This window comes from Panthera leo, chromosome C1, assembly GCF_018350215.1.
Source record: "Panthera leo isolate Ple1 chromosome C1, P.leo_Ple1_pat1.1, whole genome shotgun sequence".
In the NCBI taxonomy this organism is placed as follows: domain Eukaryota; kingdom Metazoa; phylum Chordata; class Mammalia; order Carnivora; family Felidae; genus Panthera; species Panthera leo.
Genome location: NC_056686.1, coordinates 104,390,763 through 104,410,305, shown reverse-complemented (window position 1 = coordinate 104,410,305; position 19,543 = coordinate 104,390,763). Strand labels below are relative to the sequence as shown.

The 19,543-nt window shown below is 37.7% G+C and overlaps 1 protein-coding gene across 2 annotated transcripts in view; it reads right to left on the bottom strand.

The window, feature by feature from the left end:
- VPS45 (vacuolar protein sorting 45 homolog) overlaps positions 1-19,543 on the bottom strand; it is a 65,037-nt gene that overhangs the window by 12,466 nt on the left and 33,028 nt on the right. For both annotated transcript variants that reach the window (XM_042953818.1, XM_042953817.1), the window contains exon 14: positions 12,990-13,121. In XM_042953818.1, the coding sequence (XP_042809752.1) occupies positions 12,990-13,121 (132 nt within the window). The remainder of the gene's footprint in view (positions 1-12,989; positions 13,122-19,543) is intronic.

Genomic DNA, 19,543 nt, shown 5'->3' with positions numbered 1-19,543 from the left:
AGTTCTACCAATGTATATCTCTAAGCAATACTGAAACAGCCTCACTGCACACTTACCTTAAGGAAATAATCAGAGATGGGACAAGGGTTTCTCAATACACAAGATGTTTATTGCCATATTACTTATATCAAATAAAAATTGTAAACAATCTAAATATCTAATAGTAATGGTTAAAGATATATTCTTAAAACTGAAATTATATAGCCATTAAGATTATTTTAAATAATTTTTAATAACATGGGAAAGTGTTCTCAATATAATTAAAAGTAAGAAAACAAGTAGAAAACTGTATAGACAATATGGTCCTAATTATGTCAAAAACAAAACAAAACTCAAAGAACTTTAGGTAAAGAAAAAACCAGAGGGAATATGCCAAAATACTAACAGTGGTTAATTCTAATTGTGGTGTTATGAAAGGTTTTTACTTTAATACTTGAGTTTTTCATTATAATGAGAATGAACTACTTGGTGGAGGGAGCCTATTTTTCTTTATTTGTTTTTACTAGTTAGAAAATAGTTGAAAAATGGGACCATTAATTATTCTGCAGGCGTATAGCTAATGAGGGTTTAACTGAATCCGGTAGCATTACAGAGAACCTACTATGTATAGTCGTTATTATCAGATTGAAAGGGAATTTGGCTGTAAAGGGATTGTTGATCTGGGGTCACCTTCTAGCAGGAAACGTCTTCCTCCTTGTTAAAATTCTTAAGTAGTAAACTGACAGCACTGGAGACTACCGTGCTCTCTTCACCCAAGTTCAAGTGGGGTTCAGGGAAGGGCAGCTACAGCAGGAAACGTAGCTTCCCTGTTCCCCTCCACTTGTATCCTGAATTCCGAGAAGACAGAGGGATTTCTTCTACTGAGAGAACAATTCCATCCGTATGGATCTGGTTCTTGGCCTCTCAGCTCACATGGCTAACTTAAAGTGTCAATTGCGGCCAGCAGGGACTAGAACTCTTTAATATTGATTGACTTGTGAAGTGATAAGGCAAGCCAGCTCAAATCCCTAACCAAGATGCTCATTTATTTGCAAGGTAGGATCATGTGCATTAGAAACACAAGAACAACAGATCAGTCTATTGTAGGTGAATAAATAATGGGTATGGTTCATTTAAATACACCTAGGAATTTGCATTTTTCTATTAACACATGTTTATTTTGAACATTTAAGAGAAATAATACCTCTCTTGAGCATATTAGCTTTTAAACATATTAGCCAGGGTGATCCTGATAAAATATCAGATGTCATGGTTCTGCTTAAAAATCTACAAAACACACAAAAACTTGCACCTAAATGTTTATAGCAGCACTGTTTATAACAGCCAAAAGGTGGAAACAGCTCAAATGTTCATCACTGACAAACAGATAAACAAAATACAGTATAGGCATACAATGAATGTAATGTATGCAGCATTAAAAAGGAAGGAAGTATCGGTATAGGCTACAACATGGAAAACATTATACTAAGTAAAAGAAGCCACTCGCAAAAGGCAATATATATTATATGGTTCCCTTTACATGAAAAGTTCAGAACAGGGAAATCTACAGAAACAGAAAGTAGATTAGTGGTTGCTTAGGCCTGGAGGGGAAAGGGGTTCTTTCTAAGGTCATGAAAATGTTCTAAAGTTGACTGTGGCTAATGGTTGCACATATCTGTGAATACACCCAAACCATTGAATTGTATACTTAAGGGATGAATTGTATGGTTCATACGTTATAGTTCAATAGAACTGTGAAGAAAACCCAAACCCTTCAATGCTAACTTACAGTGCAAACCAGTGCTCGAGACAGTGGACAAGACCTCCCCTGTCAGGTTCCAGATTCCTCTCTGACAGCACATCTCCCTCTCCTTTCTCAGCCTCTCCTGTCTCCTCAGACACACTGCATGACTGTGCCTTAGGACATTAGCTCTGCTGTGCCTGAAATGTTCTTCCCTCCATCTATTTGGTTCACTCCCTCAACCCCTTCAAGTCTTTCCTCAAATCTCTTAATGTGGCCTTTTCTGACACCATGCTGAGGAGGGTAACTTACCTCCCACAGCCCCCATGCAATACCAATTGCCCTTTACCTTGCTTTGCTTTTTTTCTCCCATAGTATTTGTCACCTGATTTACTATCAAGTTTACTTATTAAGTTTATTGTTTATTTCTGTCTCCCTCTGCATTAAAATATAACTTTCACGAGGGCTAGGATCTTTATGTTATTCACGGAAGTATCTCCCATGCTCATTTACTGAGCTGAATTTATTTGCTGAATGAGTGAGTGAACTATGAACTTTATGCTGTTCTCATGTGTTCAATATATATTTATTTATGAATTCTAGAACTCTCAACTAGGGCAATAAGACTTCTGACTGTTCCACACAGATGTTGGCGAAAATCTCGGTTGTGCTATGGAACAACTCATGTCATATACAATTCCTAGAAGTTGAAATTTTGACCCCCACCCACTCCCCGACCAGCAATTGAGGGTATATTAGGCCAGTATGACTAATGAGACAAATGAAGAAGGAAGTTGGTAGTGGTGGTGGTGGTGGGGGGTATTAATTCCTATCATAAGAAGGGAAAACACTGAGACAGGAGACCACAGTGTACACACTGCAAACCTGCATGGACCCCAGAGACACAACGGACTAACCATTCAGGGAAAGCACACCTGTATGTGTTCAGATCTCTGCTAAATCCACTACCCAGATCCTTTTTAGGGCAGGTTCTCTGGAAAGAAGCATGAAAATTATGCCTTTAAAGAGGTCTCTGTGACCGGTTAGTATCTTTTTTTTTTCTTTGTATTTCATTATGCACAAAAAAGAGAAGGGAAAGTAAATCAAAATTCATATTAAACTTCATATGGCTATGGAGAGGAGATAATATTGACTGCCTCTCTTTATCTGGAGGCAATTTTATTAAGAATGTTGCTAAGGAGATAATTAGCTTCTGCAAAATTCCTTGGTGTCTTAGCAGCAAATACATGCCTTCTATTTTAAATGGTGTTTAAATCAGGGCGCCTGGGTGGCTCAGTCAGTTAAGCAACCAACTCTTGATTTCAGTTCAGGCCATGATCTCACCATTCATGGGATAAAGCCTTGTGTGCTGGGCTCTGCACTGAATGTGGAGCCTGCTTGGGATTCTCTCTCTCCCTTTTTCTCTGCCCCTCCCTGACTCTCACTCTCTCTCTCTCAAAGTAAATAGATAAACTTAAAAAAAAGTTTGTTTAATCTTTTAAACAAGATTTAAATCTTGTTTAAACCTAAACAAAGATGATCACAATTACACTTAGAGCAGGACCTATAGAAACAAACCCTGTAACTACAGAAGGCTGTGGAACTCTGCTTCACTGTAACCAGTACTTGAATCACGGAAAAATGTTGTCACAAAAGAATTTTTTTAGAGAAAGAAGATGCTTATATACTACATTAACAAAATGAGAGATAAAAAATGATACGATCAGATCACTTCACTAGATACAGAAAAAGCATTTGACAAAATTCAACATCCATTTTAGATAAAAATTCTTAATAAAGTGGGTGCAGTGGGAATGTACTTCAACATACATAATAAAGGTCATCTATGACAAGCCCACACCCAACATCACAGTTAACGGTGAAAAGCTGAAAAGCTTTTCCTCTAAGATCAGGAACAAGACAAGGATGTCCACTTTCACCACTTTTATTCAACATAGTATTGGAAATCCCTGCCAGAACAATTAAGCAAGAAAAAAAAAAAAAGGCATTCAAATTGGAAAGTCAGAAGTAAAACTGTCACTTTTTGCAGATGACATGATATTATTTACAGAAAACCTAAAGACTCTACCAAAAAAATATTAGAATAATTCAGTGAAGTTGTAGGTTACAAAATCAATAAAAAGAAATCTATTGCATATCTATTCACTAATAATGAACTATCAGAAAGAGAAATTAAAAAAACAATCCCATTTACAGTTATATCAAAAAGAATAAAATACCTAGGAATAAATTTAAGCAAGGAGGTGAAAAGACCTGTACATTGAAAACTATAAGACATTGATGAGAGAAAATGAAGACATAAATAAACGGAAAGATATTCCATACTCATGGATTAAAAGAATTAATATTGTTAAGATATCTACACTACCCAAAGCAATCTACAGATTTAATGCAATCCCCATCAAAACTCCAATGACATTTTTCATAGAAATAGAATAAAAAAATTTGTAACCACAAAAGACCTTGAATAACCAAAGCAATCTTAGGAAAGAAAAGAGCTGGAGACAATGTGCTCCCTGATTTCAAAATATATTACAAGGCTATAGTAATCAAAATAGTATGGTAGTAACACAAACGGATCAATGGAACAGACCAGGGAGTCCAGAAATAAACTCTTGCGTATATGGCCAATTAATTTATGGCAAAGGAGGCAAGAATATACAACGGGGAAAGGATAGTCTCTTCAGTAAATGGTGTTGGGAAAACTGGACAGCCACATGCAAAAGGATGAAACTAGACCACTATCTTATACCACACACAAAAATAAACTCAAAATGGATTAAAGACATGAATATAAGATCTAAAGCCATGGGGCACCAGGATGGCTCAGTTGGTTAAGTGTCCGACCCTTTTTTTTTTTTTTTTAACATTTATTTATTTTTTGAGAGACAGAGAAAGACAGAGCAGGAGCTGGGGAGGGGCAGAGAGAGAGGGAGACACAGAATCCGAAACAGGCTCCAGGCTCTGAACTGTCAGCACAGAGCCCAATGTGGGGCTTGAACTCACTAACTGTGAGATCATGACTTGAGCTGAAGTCGGACACTTAACCGACTGAACCACCCAGGTGCCCCAGTGCCTGACTCTTAATTTTGGCTCAGGTCATGATCTCATGACCTCAGTCATGAGATGGAGCCCTGCATTTGGCTCTGTGCTGGGTGTGGAGCCTGCTTAAGATTCTCTCTCCTCTCCTTCTGCTCCTCCCCTGCCCACATGCACACACGCATGTGCACTCTATCTAAAAAAAAAATAAAATAAAAAAATTAAAAAAAGATCTGAAACCATAAAACTCCTAGAAGAAAACATAAGCAGTAAGCTCCCTGACATTGGTCTTGATGATAATTTTTTGGATTTGATACCAAAAGCAAAGGCAAGAAAAAAAAATAAACAAGTGAGACTGCATCAAACTAAAAAAGCTTCTATACAGCAAAGGAAGTCATCAACAAAATGAAAAACCTACTGAATGGGAGAAAATATTTGCAAATCATACATCCAGTAAGGGGTTAATATCCAAAATTCATAAAGAACTCATATAACTCAATGAAAAAAACAAACAAACAATTCAATTAGGGGTGCCTGGGTGACTCAGTTGGTTAAGCAATCTGACTGCAGCTCAGGTCATGATCCATGGTTCATGGGTTCAAGCCCATGTTGGGTTCTGTGCTGACAGCCCAGAGCCTTGAGCCTGCTTTGGATTCTGTGCCTCCCTCTCTCTCTGCCCCTATCCCATTCATTCTCTCTCTCAAAAATAAACATTAAAAAAAATAATTTGATTAAAAAATGGGCAGAGGATTTGAATAAACATACTTCCAAAGAAGTCATACTGAAGGCCAACAGGTATGTGAAAAGATGTTCAACATCAGTAGTCATCAGGGAAATGCAAATCAAAACCACGATGAGCCATTACCTCACACCTGTTAGAATGGCTATTATCAAAAAGGCAAAAAATAACCAGTGTTGGCAAGGATGTGGAGAAAAGGGAATTCTTATGTACTGTTGAGGGAATGTAAACTGTTGTAGTCTCTATGGAATAGAATATGGAGGTTCCTCAAAAAATTCAAACTAGAACTACCATATGATCCAGCAATTCCACTTCTGGGTATTTATGTAAAGAAAACAAAAACACTAGCTCAAAAAGATATACACACCCCCATGTTCGTTGGAGAATTACTTTCTTTTTTAAAAAAATATTGATTTATTTTGAGAGAGAGAGCATGTGTGCAGGCAGAGACAGAGAGGGAAAGAGAGAATTCCAAGCAGGTTCCATGCTGTCAGCACAGAACCGGGCTTGGGGCTCGATCTCATGAACCATGAGATCATGACCTGAGCCCAAATCAAGAGTCAGATGCTTAACCAACTGAGACATCTAGGCACCCTGCAGAATTATTTTCAATAGCCAAGATAAGAAAACAACCTAAGGGTCCATCCATAGATGGATGGATAAAGAAAATGTGGTGCATATCTATACAATGAAATAATAGCCATAAAAAAAATGGAAAGTTGCCATTTGTGAAAATATAGCTGGATCTTGAGGGCATTATGCTAAGTGAAATAAACCAGACAGAGAAAGACAAATGTTGTATGATCTCACTTATATGTAGACTCTAAACAAAGCAAAACAAAATAAAACAAAACTAAGCTCACAGATACAGAGAAAAGATTGGTAGCTGCCAGAGGCAGTGGGTGGAGGGGTGGGTGAGATGGGTGAAGGGAGTTGAAAGGTGCAAAACTCATTTTATAAAATAAGTAAGTCAGGGAGATATAATGTAAAGCCTGGAAACTCTAGTTAATAATACTACATTGTATATTTGAAAGTTGTGAAGAGAGTAAACCTTAAATGTTCCCGTCACAAGAAAAAACATTTTTTGTAACTATATATGCTGATGGATGTTAACTAGACTTACTGTGGTGATCATTTTGTAATGTACATGCTGTATACTTGAAGCTAATATAATGTTATATATCAATTATACCTCCATTAAAAATAAAGGTACTTGAGAAAGTGCAACTTAAATTATAACTTTTTTAAAAAACTTTTGTGTTTCAGAGTTTATTTATTTATTTTGAGAGAGAGAGAAGCAGAGGGAGAGGGAGAGAGAGAGAATCCCAAGCAGGCTCTGCAGTGTCAGCACAGAGCCCAATGCAGGGCTTGAACTCATGAACTGTGAGATTATAACCTGGGTCAAAACCAAGGGCTGTACGCTTAACTGACTGAGCCACGGAGGCACCCGTAAATTATAACTTTGAATGGCAAGTTGAATTTCAGATTCAACTAATGTATATCTCCATTTAAAATCTTGATGTCTTAGGGCGCCTGGGTGGCTCAGTCAGTTAAGCATCTGACTTCAGCTCAGGTCATGATCTCATGGTTTGTGGGTTTAAGCCCCACATCAGGCTCTGTACTGACAGCTCAGAGCTGGAGCCTGCTTCAGATTCTGTGTCTCCCTCTCTATCTGCCCCTCCCCTGCTTGTGCTCTGTCTCTCTCTCTCAGCAATGAATGTTAAAAAAAAGTTTAAAAAAATCTTGATGTCTTTTAGAAATAGAAGGTATCCCAGGATGAAGATTATTAAAATTGCTACATGAGAGATAAGGTTGCATGTAATTTTCTAGGATGCAGGAGATCATTTTTGACCTACTTACCATTACATTAAGTATCTTGGCCCAAATCATAAACTAGTAAGTGGTGGTATCTGACTACAGAATAAACCTCTATTGATCTAAGGTTTTACTTAAGAGATCAGGGAAATCAAGTGACCTGTATCCCAGAAATATCCTGCAACAGGCATTTCCCACTCTAGAGGGATAGTAGTTCCTCTGTCAGCACATCACACTCCCAGCTATGAGACATGATTTCTTTCCTGTTTATTGAGACATCTATTAATCCATAGCCTTGTGGGGTAGCCCATACCACATCTTACATGATTCCAAGTATAAAAGGAGGGCATTCATCACTCACATCTAAAAGTATACTATCTCCTGATCACTACAATCTCTTAAAATAGTACTTCTGTGCCGTTGAACTCTTGGGGTCAATGCCGTGTGTCACTTATTTCTTTGGACTCTTCCTTAAGAAATAACCCCCATATTACATGGGGAATTGCATAATATACCCCTTCATAAAAATTAAACCCCAACAATTTACAGAAACAAATTATTAAACTTACTCTCCCCCAAATGAAGGTTTTATTGCCAGCTCACAGCAGCCCTACTATATCCAGTTATGAAACTGATTAAAAAAAATATTAACCTAACCTTTCCACTTACTGAGAGTCCAAGATTTCAAAATATATTAAGAGATGTGGACTTATGCAACATGCTTAGCAATACCCAAGGTAGCCCACGTTCATCATGAAAATGGAGCCTTTCCACTAAAAGCTGAAGCTAAGTTGCTTTTGATTATTTAGGCCTTTATGATAATTGATCTCTAAAATACAAATTCCACTATCTTTTTACTGATAATGATAAATTTCACTATCTATTAACTAGAGGTTATATATTTATGAAATATATATGATAAAAACCTGATTGATGATTTTATCATTTTGTAAATGATAAAAACCTGATTTTGGATAATTTTTGTATTGCAAACATTAATTAACTTTTTTTCCAGGTTGGTAGTTACCATAGTAACTCCCTCCTTCTTAAAAAGTTTCATTGGTGGGGTGCCTGGGTGGCTCAGTCGGTTAAGCGTCCGACTTCGGCTCAGGTCATGATCTTGCGGTCCGTGAGTTCGAGCTCCGCGTCGGGCTCTATGCTGACAGCTCAGAGCCTGGAGCCTGTTTCAGATTCTGTGTCTCCCTCTCTCTCTGACCCTCCCCCATTCATGCTCTGTCTCTCTCTGTCTCAAAAATAAATAAACGTTAAAAAAAAAAAAATTTAAAAAAAAAGTTTCATTGGTTAGGGCCAGCAAACAATCCTGTTCAAGATTTTAATGAACCTTCTATTGCTGAGGCTATTAGCTCAAACATAATTCAGTGTACTGCTTAGCACACTGTTAGGTCAGATGAGGAAATACCAAATCTGGCTAGTTGGAAGACTCTAATCTAAAGCTTTTGCAAAAATGCCCCACTTTCTTATTTTTACATAAAAGATTATTTGCTCAGGAACTAGAAAGTATTTTAGGTTATAGAATTAATGTGATTAAAGAAAAATGAGGAATTTGAAAACATGAGGGAAGAAGAAATTAACAAAATATCAAGAAAATTTGAAAAAGAAGCAAAAAGAACTTATAGACATAAAACTATAACCTTTGAAGTTAAAACGTGAATGGACAAATTAAAATAAACACAGATTAGACACAGATGAAGAGAGAATTATTGAAATGGAATACTGATCTGAAAAATTACACAGATCTGCAGCACAGAGAGATATGAATTGATAATATAAATGAAAGGTTAAGAGACAAAACATATCTCATAGGAGTTCCAGAAGGATGGAACAGAGGAAACGGAAAAGCAGCAATGTTAAAAGAAATAATGACTAGAAATTTTCCAATAATTTTGCCAAACATGAGTTTTCATGCCAACTACTATAAATATAAATTCACATTCAGATACATAATACTGAAACAAGAATATCAAAGACAATCTTAAAAGAATCAGAGAAGAATATATTGCCTACAACCCCAAAAAATAATTATATTGAAAGGAGACTTAACAGCAACAATTAAAAATAATATTCCATTTCTTCTGACTTTTAAGTGCTGACAGTAAATTATCAACCTGGATTTCTAAACTTAATAAACTAAGATATTTTTATAAAAAAAATCAAATTGACTAGTAGCTAAAAGAACTACTAAAGGATTTTTAAAAATGTTTTTAATTTTATATTTGAGAGAGAGAGAGAGAGCGTAAGCAGGGGAGACAGACTCTGAAGCAGGCTCCAGGCTCTGAGCTGTCAGCACAGTTTGACGCAGGGCTCAAACCCAAGAGCAGTGAGATCATGACCTGAGCCAGAGTCGGATGCTTAACCGACTGAGCCACCCAGGTGCCCCAAGGATGTTTTTAATAAGAAGAAAATTGGATTAGAAAGAAGGAGCAGAGTGAAAAAGCCAGTGTTGGGGGGCAGGGGAAGCAAATACATAATGACAACTGAAAAATAATGATGATGATTAACCAAATTAATCATAATTATAAAAACAAGATGGAACCAAAATGCTAACTATGATAGCTTGTCAGTTGGGAGGAAGCTGATCAGAGATCCTTCCAATCATTCCAAGATCCTTGTATTATTTGTGAGAAAGGCAGAAATAGATTACTTTTAACCTGTTTCTTCATTCATTCAACAAATATCTTTTAAGGGCAGGTAAAACTAATCTGTGGTGACAGAAGTCAAAATAGTGATTACTTTGTGAGAGTTGTGACAAGGAGGGGACATGAGGCATAAGGGAGACTTCTGGAGATGCTGGTAACATTCTACGACTTGGTTTGGGTAGTAGTGACATAGTTGTATTCACTTTGTCATATTTCATTGAGCTGTCTGCTTATCATTCATACACTTCTCTGTATGTAATGAAGTATGCAAGTATGTATTTCTATAAATTATAAAAGGAAACTACCTCACAATTTACTACAAAATAAAATTTTGATGGATTATAAAGCTATAACTTTAAATGCAAGTCCTAAAAATGGAAAAAATAGAGGTTAGCATTTACATAATTTTGGCTGGGAAAGAACTAAGAATGGCACCAAAGGCAGAAATCACTGGTAGTTTTGACCACATAAAAGTAAAAATAAAATATAATAAAAACTTTTTTTTTAATATATGAATTTTATTGTCAAATTGGTTTCCATACAACACCCAGTGCTCATCCCAAAAGGTGCCCTCCTCAATACCTATCACCCACCCTCCCCTCCCTCCTACCCCCCATCAACCCTCAGTTTGTTCTCAGTTTTTAACAGTCTCTTATGCTTTGGTTCTCTCCCACTCTAACCTCTTTTTAATAAAAACTTTTATACAAAATACTGTGAATACTATAAAACGGATCATCAAACAAGAAAAAAGATTTGCTAAAATATGTAACAAATGGTCAATATCCTTAATTATATAGATATAATTAATAAAAATCATTGGCAAAAAATAACCAAATTGTAAAATGGGCAAAGAATATGAACTGGGCAAGTAAATAAACTTTAAAAAAAAAAAAAAAAAAAGGAGTGCCTGGGTGGCTCAGTCAGTTAAGCATCTGACTCTTGGTTTCAGCTTAGGTCATGATCACACAGTTCATGAGTTTGAGCCCCACGTTGGACTCCGCACTGATAGCGAGAAGCCAGTTTGGGATTCTCTCTCTCCTACTCTCTCTGCCTCCCCCCACCCCCCACACCTGTGTGTGCACACTTGTATGTGCTGTCTCTCTCTCTCTCAATAAATAAATAAACTTAAATAAACTTAAAAAAAAACTTAAAAAAAACCCAATATGAACTAGCAATTCAAAAAGAGCTATATAAATGGCCAGTAAACTCTGGAAAACTGACAAAGCAGTTAAGTAATTTGCCTAAACAGTAAGAGGGAAAGTCAGGATTCAAACTCCGGTAATCTTATCTTTCAATTAATATTTGTTTAATGAATGAATGATTATATACTTAACACTAAAAGATGTATACATCATAGACTACAAAATTCAGGTCATAAAACAGAATGTATAAGATATCCCTTTCTGCTGATACACTCACATAAATCAGGCTCAGAAAAAAAAAGGTCTCACCAGGGTGGCTCAGTTGGTTAAGCATCCGACTCTTGGTTTCAGCTCAGGTTATGATCTCGTGAGTTTAAGCCCTGCATTGGGATTCTTTCCCTCTGCCTGCCCTTCCCCCACTCATGCTTTCTCTCTCTCTCTCTCTCTCTCTCTCTCTCTTAGAATAAATAAGTAAACTTGATTCAGAAAAAAAATGTGCTGGAAAGATCCAAGTGTAACAATGGTTAGATTATAGAAGCTTTTTTTTCCTCTTTATATTTTCTGAATGAAAGAATTTCAGAACAAATACGTATTACTTCCATGATAAAGGGGAAAAGTTATGTTAAAAGGCCAAACAGCAATACAAACACAAAAGGACACAAACACCTCTAAATGACTCCTGATGTATCCATGTGTTCCTGGCTCAGCATGGATAGATCTCTCAGTGCCCCATCGTTAAATTCAACTATCACACCACGGTTCTCCATCTCCTCCTATCTTTCCTACTCTTAGTTTTTTGTTTTTTAAAGTTTATTTATTTAAGAAAGAGAGTGAGAGAGTGTGCACGAGGGGAGGAGGGGCAGAGAGACAGTAGAGAGAATCCCAAGTAGGCTCTGCCCTGTTAGCATGAGCCCAAGGTAGGGCTTGATTTCAAAACCTGTGAGATCATGACCTGAGCCAAAATCAAAAGTCGATGCTTACTTGACTGAGCCACCCAGGTGCCTCTCCTACCCTTAGTTTCCAAATTAATCTTCCTAAAATACTGTGACTCTCTTGTAATTTCTATTGCTTAAATACTTTCAATGATTCTTCATTTTCATTCTCAGCCTGGAATTCAAGGCCTTTCACAATTATAGCATTCAGTCAACGTTTTCACTTATGGTGCACATTCCAGCTGGTTGACTATTTGCTCTTTTCCTATGCATGTTGCCTACAGCTTCTGTAACTTGTTCATGTGGTTAACTCTGCCTAGAATGTATTCTTCCTCTTCGTGTCCGTTTTCCACCCATGGCTCAGCTTATGCACTATCTTCTCCATGAAATATTTGCTAATTTTTCTTAGTCACACTGAGAAGCCATGGCTCTTTAGTCTGTCTCTCCAGGCACTTACTTTGTTATTTTTTTCATGTTCTATCTTTCCTAACAGACAATGACTTCCTTGAAGTAGGATCTGTATCTTATTTATCTTTGTATTCTTCTTACTACTTATTGAATAAATGTAATTAATAAACAAAATAGAAAAACTCATGGAATTCAATACGATTATGCTTTAGTATTTTCAAAGTGCCAGTCTGTGGCTATTAGATTTCTCCTTTTTTGAACATAAGAAATATAAAGTGTTAACAGTACAGGCTAGTCCTTATACTCTAGGTCTCTTGAACTAATTAAGTGATTTATGAACCTAATGGGAGTATAGATCCTTCATTTCACACAAAGTCTAAATTGCTCTATGAACTGGTGCATTTTGGTCTAGAGCAGTTTACTCAACATTGACCTTACCTTTCCTACATAAAAGGAATTTAAGCTTTATTCTCTAGGAAGGGGAACAGAGTTGTAGGATGGAATGTTCTCCCTTACCTTTTTGTGTTATGCACTGTGGTTCCTCCCAGGACAATCCTCACTCCAGGAGTGGTACGGTTCAGGTTATAAACTGTTAGAGCCTCTTCATAGGTGGCTCCTCCAATTATAAACACAACGATATCCTGAGGTCTGCAATAATGAAGGAAAGTCAGTATCATAGGATAAGAGGGGAAAAAGGCAAAGATTTGTTGTTACTATGATATGCACAGTTTTAATTTCTAAATCTTTCATTTTTGGTGGAAGAAGCAGAATTAAAGCAGAATAGAATAAAAGGCTTAAAAAAAGTTTTAATTATCTGAAATTGGCAGGAAACAGAGCAGGAAATGCTGAATAGTGATTTGCTTTCTGTTTTATGAGCGGATGTCTTATAATTTCTGTGCTGTGGATTTCAGAATAGCACAATAGTGTTTGCTAGAACCAAATGTAGAAATATTCTTTTATATTCAAGAGGCTTCAGAGTACTTCACTGTGACATGATATCAATATAGCAGTAATTTATGCTTGTACTACACAACTCCTTTCGTATATAAGCCCTTTATCAAATACTTAGTACAGTGTCATTACAATGGCCTCTGTCCAAGGACCTTAAAGTATTTTGGAAAGTACCGGTATATTAGGATGTTCCCATAAGATGGAAACTAGAAACATTTAGTATTTTGAGTGTAAAAAGAGATTGGGACACATAAATAATGACACTTCTAGGAAATCTACCTCTTTGTAAAATCTTTGTTCTTGAATCCTTTGAAAAACCAAGAAAAAAAAAAAAAACCCTGAAAACAAACAAATGAAAAACTCTTGCGTCTGGTTTTGATACTGGAGATACTGACACATCAACTCAGTCACTTGCCTCACTTACCCACTGTGTGGGTAGCACAGTGTAGTTTTACGTGTTCCAACCTTTATCAGAATGGCTTATAACAAAGTTAAGTGGACCTCGGTGGGGAGGGGGGAAAAAAAGTAAGGACCTCCTATTGGTCCCTTCTGTAGATACTCACAAGAAGGAGACCATATCATTCCAAAACTGTTAAAAGTTTGCCTTGTTTTTTCTCATGCCATCAAAAGAAGATACAATTACTTAATTTTAGTAGGCAAGTAATTTTATTAAATGACTTAACTGCACATTATTTAAAACTACATCAAGCAGAAGCATCCATTTGGAGGTTATAGCACAAAATTAAACAGAAACATCTTTAATCTTATGTGCTTATGTATAAATCGTGAAAAAGAAAACCTACATTTCCTTTCTGTTCATCTCTTTCTAAAACACCATGAAGGAATTAGCTGAGAGAGTATTTATTCTTATGGCACTTCATGGAAACAGAATCAGATATTATGACCATAATTAAAAATGTTCTGAGAATCTGAATTGCAGAGACACCCACTAAGAGGCTCCAGATGATGAAAAGGTAGTTGTTTTGCAACTAATTAGGTAGAGAGTCAATCATGACATTTCTGTGTGAACTTGGAACTTAAAATCATGCCTTTAAATACTAAATTTACTTTTTAAGACAAAATAAACTTCATTTAAGTCTACTTACCTGAAACGATGTACTTAGCACTACAACGCTTTAGGAGTTACTTGCTATTATATATTCTATAATCGTTTTTGTTATTTTAAAATATGCTATTTTAACCTAGATAAATGTTTGCATATGGTATAAAACACAAAAAGGAATACTATAAAAAAAGTGAGTTTCCTCCCTGCCACAGTGCTCTCACACTTCAATTTGTGTAGAGGCAAACACTACTACTTGAATCTTCTGTGTTCTTTCATAGATATTATCTATGGTATATATGCAAATATACACACATATACATATTCACATACATATATATACACACTACATATATATGTATATATATTTATAGCACACACACATAAATAAAAGCATTTTATGTGCACTGTTCTGCTCCTTGCCCTTATCTTGGATCTAGTGTGCATTTTAAAAGCTTATTCATTTATTTGGAGAGAGAGCGAGCACAAGCAGGGGAGGGGCAGAGAGGGAGAAGAGAGAGAATCCCAAGCAGGCTCCGTGCTGTCAGTGCAGAGCCCAACGTGGGGCTCGGTCCCACAAACCATGAGATCATGACCCGAGCCCAAATCAAAGAGTCAGACGCTTTGTCAATTGAGCCACCCAGGCGCCCTTTAGTGTGCATTTTAAACTTTGGTAGATGTCACCAAGCTGCTCCACAGATGTCATTCCGCCAGCAACTCAGCAAAGTGTCTATTTCTCCACAACCTTTCAAGCACCATGTATTATCAAGACTTTTGATCCTTTTTTTTTTTTAATTTTATTTTAGAGAGTGTGTGTGAGCAGGGGAAAGGGTCAGAGGGAGAGAGAGAAAGAAAAAGAAAGAGAATCTCAAGCAGGCTCCATGCTTAGTGCAAAGCCTGACATGGAGCTTGATCCCACGACCTGGGATCGAGCTGAGCTGAAATCAAGAGTTGGACACTTAACCGACTGAGCCACCCAGGCTGCCCAGTCCTTCTAAGTTGACTAAGTTGATCACTTGTTCCTCCTAAATACACTTTCTTCACTTGGTTTCCAGGGCATCACATTCTTGGTTTTCTTCTTACTTCATTAGTTGCTATTTTTCAGTGTTCCTCGATGGCTTCACCTCATCTCCTTGACCTCTTAATGGTGGAATGCCAGAGCCCAGTCACTAGTCCTCCTTTCTTCTTCATCTACACTTACTCTCCAGATCTACTTTGCCCAGTGTAGTTACCACTAGCAACATATGGCTATTTAAATTAATTAAAATAAAATAAGGGTGCCTGGGTGGATCTGTGGGTTAAGTGTCTGACTCTTTGATTTTGGCTCAGGTCACGATCTCATGGTTTGTGAGATCGAGCTCCATATTGGGCTCTGCACTGACAGCAAGGAACTTGCTTGGCATTCTCTCTCTCCCTCTCTGCCCCTCCCCCACTCACACGTGCTCTCTCAAAATAAATAAACATTTAAAAATTAATTAAAATAAAATAAAATAAAATAGTCAGGGAGCACCTGGGTGGCTCAGCTGGTTAAGCATCTGACTCTTGGTTTCGGCTCAGATCATGATCTCACAATTGTGAAATCAAGCCCTGTGTGGGGCTCTGCGCTGAGCATGGAGGCTTCTTAAGATTCTCTTCTTCCCTCTCCCTCTACTCCTCCCCTGCTTGTTCTCTCTTTCTAAAAAAATAATCGGGGGCACCTGAGAGGCTCAGTTGGCTAAACGTCCGACTTCAGTTCAGGTTGTGATCTCACAGTGTGTGAGTTCGAACCCTGCGTTGGGATCTGTGCTGACAGCTCAGAGCCTGGAGCCTGCTTTGGATTCTGTGTTTCCCTCTCTCTCTGCCCCTCCTCTGCTCGTGCTCGGTCTCTCTCTCTCTCTCTCTCTCTCTCTCAAAAATAAATAAAAACATTAAAAAATCAATCAATCAATTAATATTTAGTTCTTCAACAGAACTAGTCACATTTCAAGTACTCAACAGTCACATGTGGCTAATGACTACCTTACAGGACAGCACAGAGCACATTTCCATCACTGTAGAAAGTTCTACTGAGCCTACTGATTATCCCTAGATGATCACACCCAAGTTGTATGGTTTCTAAATACATCTCTCTGCTGATGACTCCCAAATCTCTGTCTCCAGCCCAGACAGACCTCTTTCCTAAATGCCAGCCTTAAATATATATTTACTTGACACTTCTACTTGGATGTTTAATAAATTTCTCAACTCAAATGTTCAAATTCCTAACCTCCCCCAAGCTTGTTTCACCTATAGCTTTCCCCATCTTAGTTGACAGCCAGTCTATTCTTTCAGTTGCTTAGGACAAAAACTGGATTCATCCTAACTCCCCTGTTATGGCTGGAATGAAGCAGATAAATTAGAGACATAGTGAGAGAAAGAGAGGGAGAAGTAAGCATGGGCCAGACCATGGAAGGCCTTGAGTCTTCTAGGCCATGGGGGAGTCACTGAAGGGTTTTAACAGGTACCTTGATCAAATGTGCTTTTTTGAAGGACAATTTTGGCAGTTGTGTGAGAATGGACTGGGGGATGCAGGTAGGAAAAACTGGGAAACAAAAGGCTATTGTAAGACTTCTAGAAAGACATGGTGAAAAATGGAACTAAAGAAATACCAGGAGTGTAGAGAGGGACTGGATATAGAAGACACAAAAAATGAGGACTCTTCAGAATTTGGTCAATGATTAAATGTGGAGGATGAGGATAAAGGGAGAGGACATGATACGTTTAAGTTTTCTGGTTTTGGTGACTAGGTATAGTGGTTTAGGTTTGAGAAAGCAAGCAAGACTGATTTACTGAAAATAAGACAAAAACATGTATTGGAGATACCTGTGGAGCATCCCAACAGAGACGTCCACTAAACATCTATCTGGACATTTAGGCCTAGTGATTTCCCTGAATACAGGTGGCAGCTGAAGCCATGGGAATAGAGGAGTTCTTTTTTTTTTTTTTTTTTAACTTTTGAAGAAAGTTTATTTATTTTGAGAGAGAGGGAGAGAAAGAGAGAGAGGGATAGAGGGTGTGACAGGGGAGGGGCAGAGAGTGAGGGAGAGAGACAATCCCAAGCAAGCCCTGCGCTGTCAGCGCAGAGCCAGACATGGGGCTCAATCCCACGAACTGTAAGATCATGACCTGAGCTGTAACAAAGAGCTGGACGCTTAACTGACTGATTCATCCAGGAGCGAGGAGTTCTACCTAAGGAGGTCGTGTAGTATGAGAAGAGAACCCAAAGACAGAGCTTTGGGGAATCTTTAACATCTACAGGCTAAGCAAGATGAATAGCCAGCAAAGGTAACTGAGAAACTATCAGAAAAGTAGAAGGAGAACCAGAAGGGAGTGGCCAATGGACAAGTGACTTTCAAGAAGAACAGAATGGTTAACAGTGTCAAATGCACAGTGGGTAAGTAAGGTGAGGACTGAAAGAGACCGTGGTGCATGCTGCTGTGATGTGCATTTGTAAGAAAAGTCTTAGTATATTATTTTGGAGTAAGAACCCAGGCTGCATGGATTGAAGAAGTGAAGACAGTGATTTCATTCAAGAAGGCTGGCGGTGAAAGGAAGGAGACAGAGAAGAATGCAGGCTCAAGGGCTTTAGAATTATTGCTTGTTTAATAGGAGAAACCCGAGTATGTTCATAGTCTGTGGGAAAGTAGTTAGACAAGGAGAGGCTGAAAATATAGGAGGGAGGGAAAGAGAAGGAGGGAATCAACATAGGAAGGTCTCAGGAGATGACAGGAGTCTAAGACAAGAGTGTTGACAGAGTGATTAGCTCCAAATAGGAAAAAAGGATGTATTTCCGTTAGAGTGGAGGAAGGACATAAAGGTAGGGATATGTAAATAAGTTTATAAAAATGGGGGCTAGACACTGAGGGAGTTAATGTCTGACAGATTCAACTTTTTTCTCTAGGAAACACTCCTGAGCTCTGGGGTGGATTAGGTAATTTGTAGAGAATGGAAAACATTCAAAACTGATGTGGAGAATGAGACAAAGAGAGAGAATCAAGGGTACATAAAAGTTTGAGTATCTTTCATGTTTAAAAGACACTTTTAAAAGTTTGGTTGGCTCAGTCGGCTGAGCATCTGACTTTGGTTCAGGTCATGATCTCTCGGTTCATGAGTTCAAGCCCCCTATCTGGCTCTGCTGACAGATTTGGATTCTGTGTCTCCATCTCGCACTCTACCCCTCCCCTCTCTCTCTCTCAAAAAATGAATAAATGTCAAAAGAATTTTTTAAAAAAGTTTGAGTGTCCTGGAAGGCCCAAGTGAGTTTAGAAATAATGAATTTGTAGTGGCACTAAGCTATAATTTGTGTTATTTCCTCTAGTATCACAAAGAAGTAGATACCAGCCTTTAGGCTAAGTTATTAATCCAGTATTAATCTAGTGCTTTAGGCTGTAGGGAAAGAGGTTCTTTGTAAACTTGCAGGAAAGCATTACCTGAATCACTAAAATTCTCTATACCATCAAGGTTTTTTCCGTCAAGTCCTTGCCTCCAGTTACTGGCCAGCTTTTTCTTGCAGAGAAAGGTCATTTGCTTAATAAATGCTGTATGATTATGATAGTAATATTTTTTCACCAAATATGATTAGCTCTTAATTATTTGGGGACTGAATATTCAGGCAAAATACAGGTTCTCTTCTTTTTCTCCAACTGACATCAGCTGTTTCAGTTCTGACTAATACTTCTACAGAAGGGGAACATGAACAGCTAAAACTCAAGTTTAGTTCTTGTCAGATCTTTAGGAAAGATTTTTTTCTTTAATTTGTTTTATTATTTTGAGAGAGAGAGAGAGAGAGCACACACATGTACATACACGGGGGAGGGACAGAGAGAGAGGGAGAGAGACAATCCCAAGCAGGCTCCATGCTGTCAGCGGAGAGCCCGATGAGGGGGTCAATCTCATGAACTGTGAGATCATGACATGAGCCGAAATCAAGAGTTGGACAAATCGATTTCTTAAGGGGATCAAATAAGCTACAGTTGGCTATAATTTTAAATATGGACAGGAATCTCTGTAACCTTTATCATAGCATTACCCTCATGGA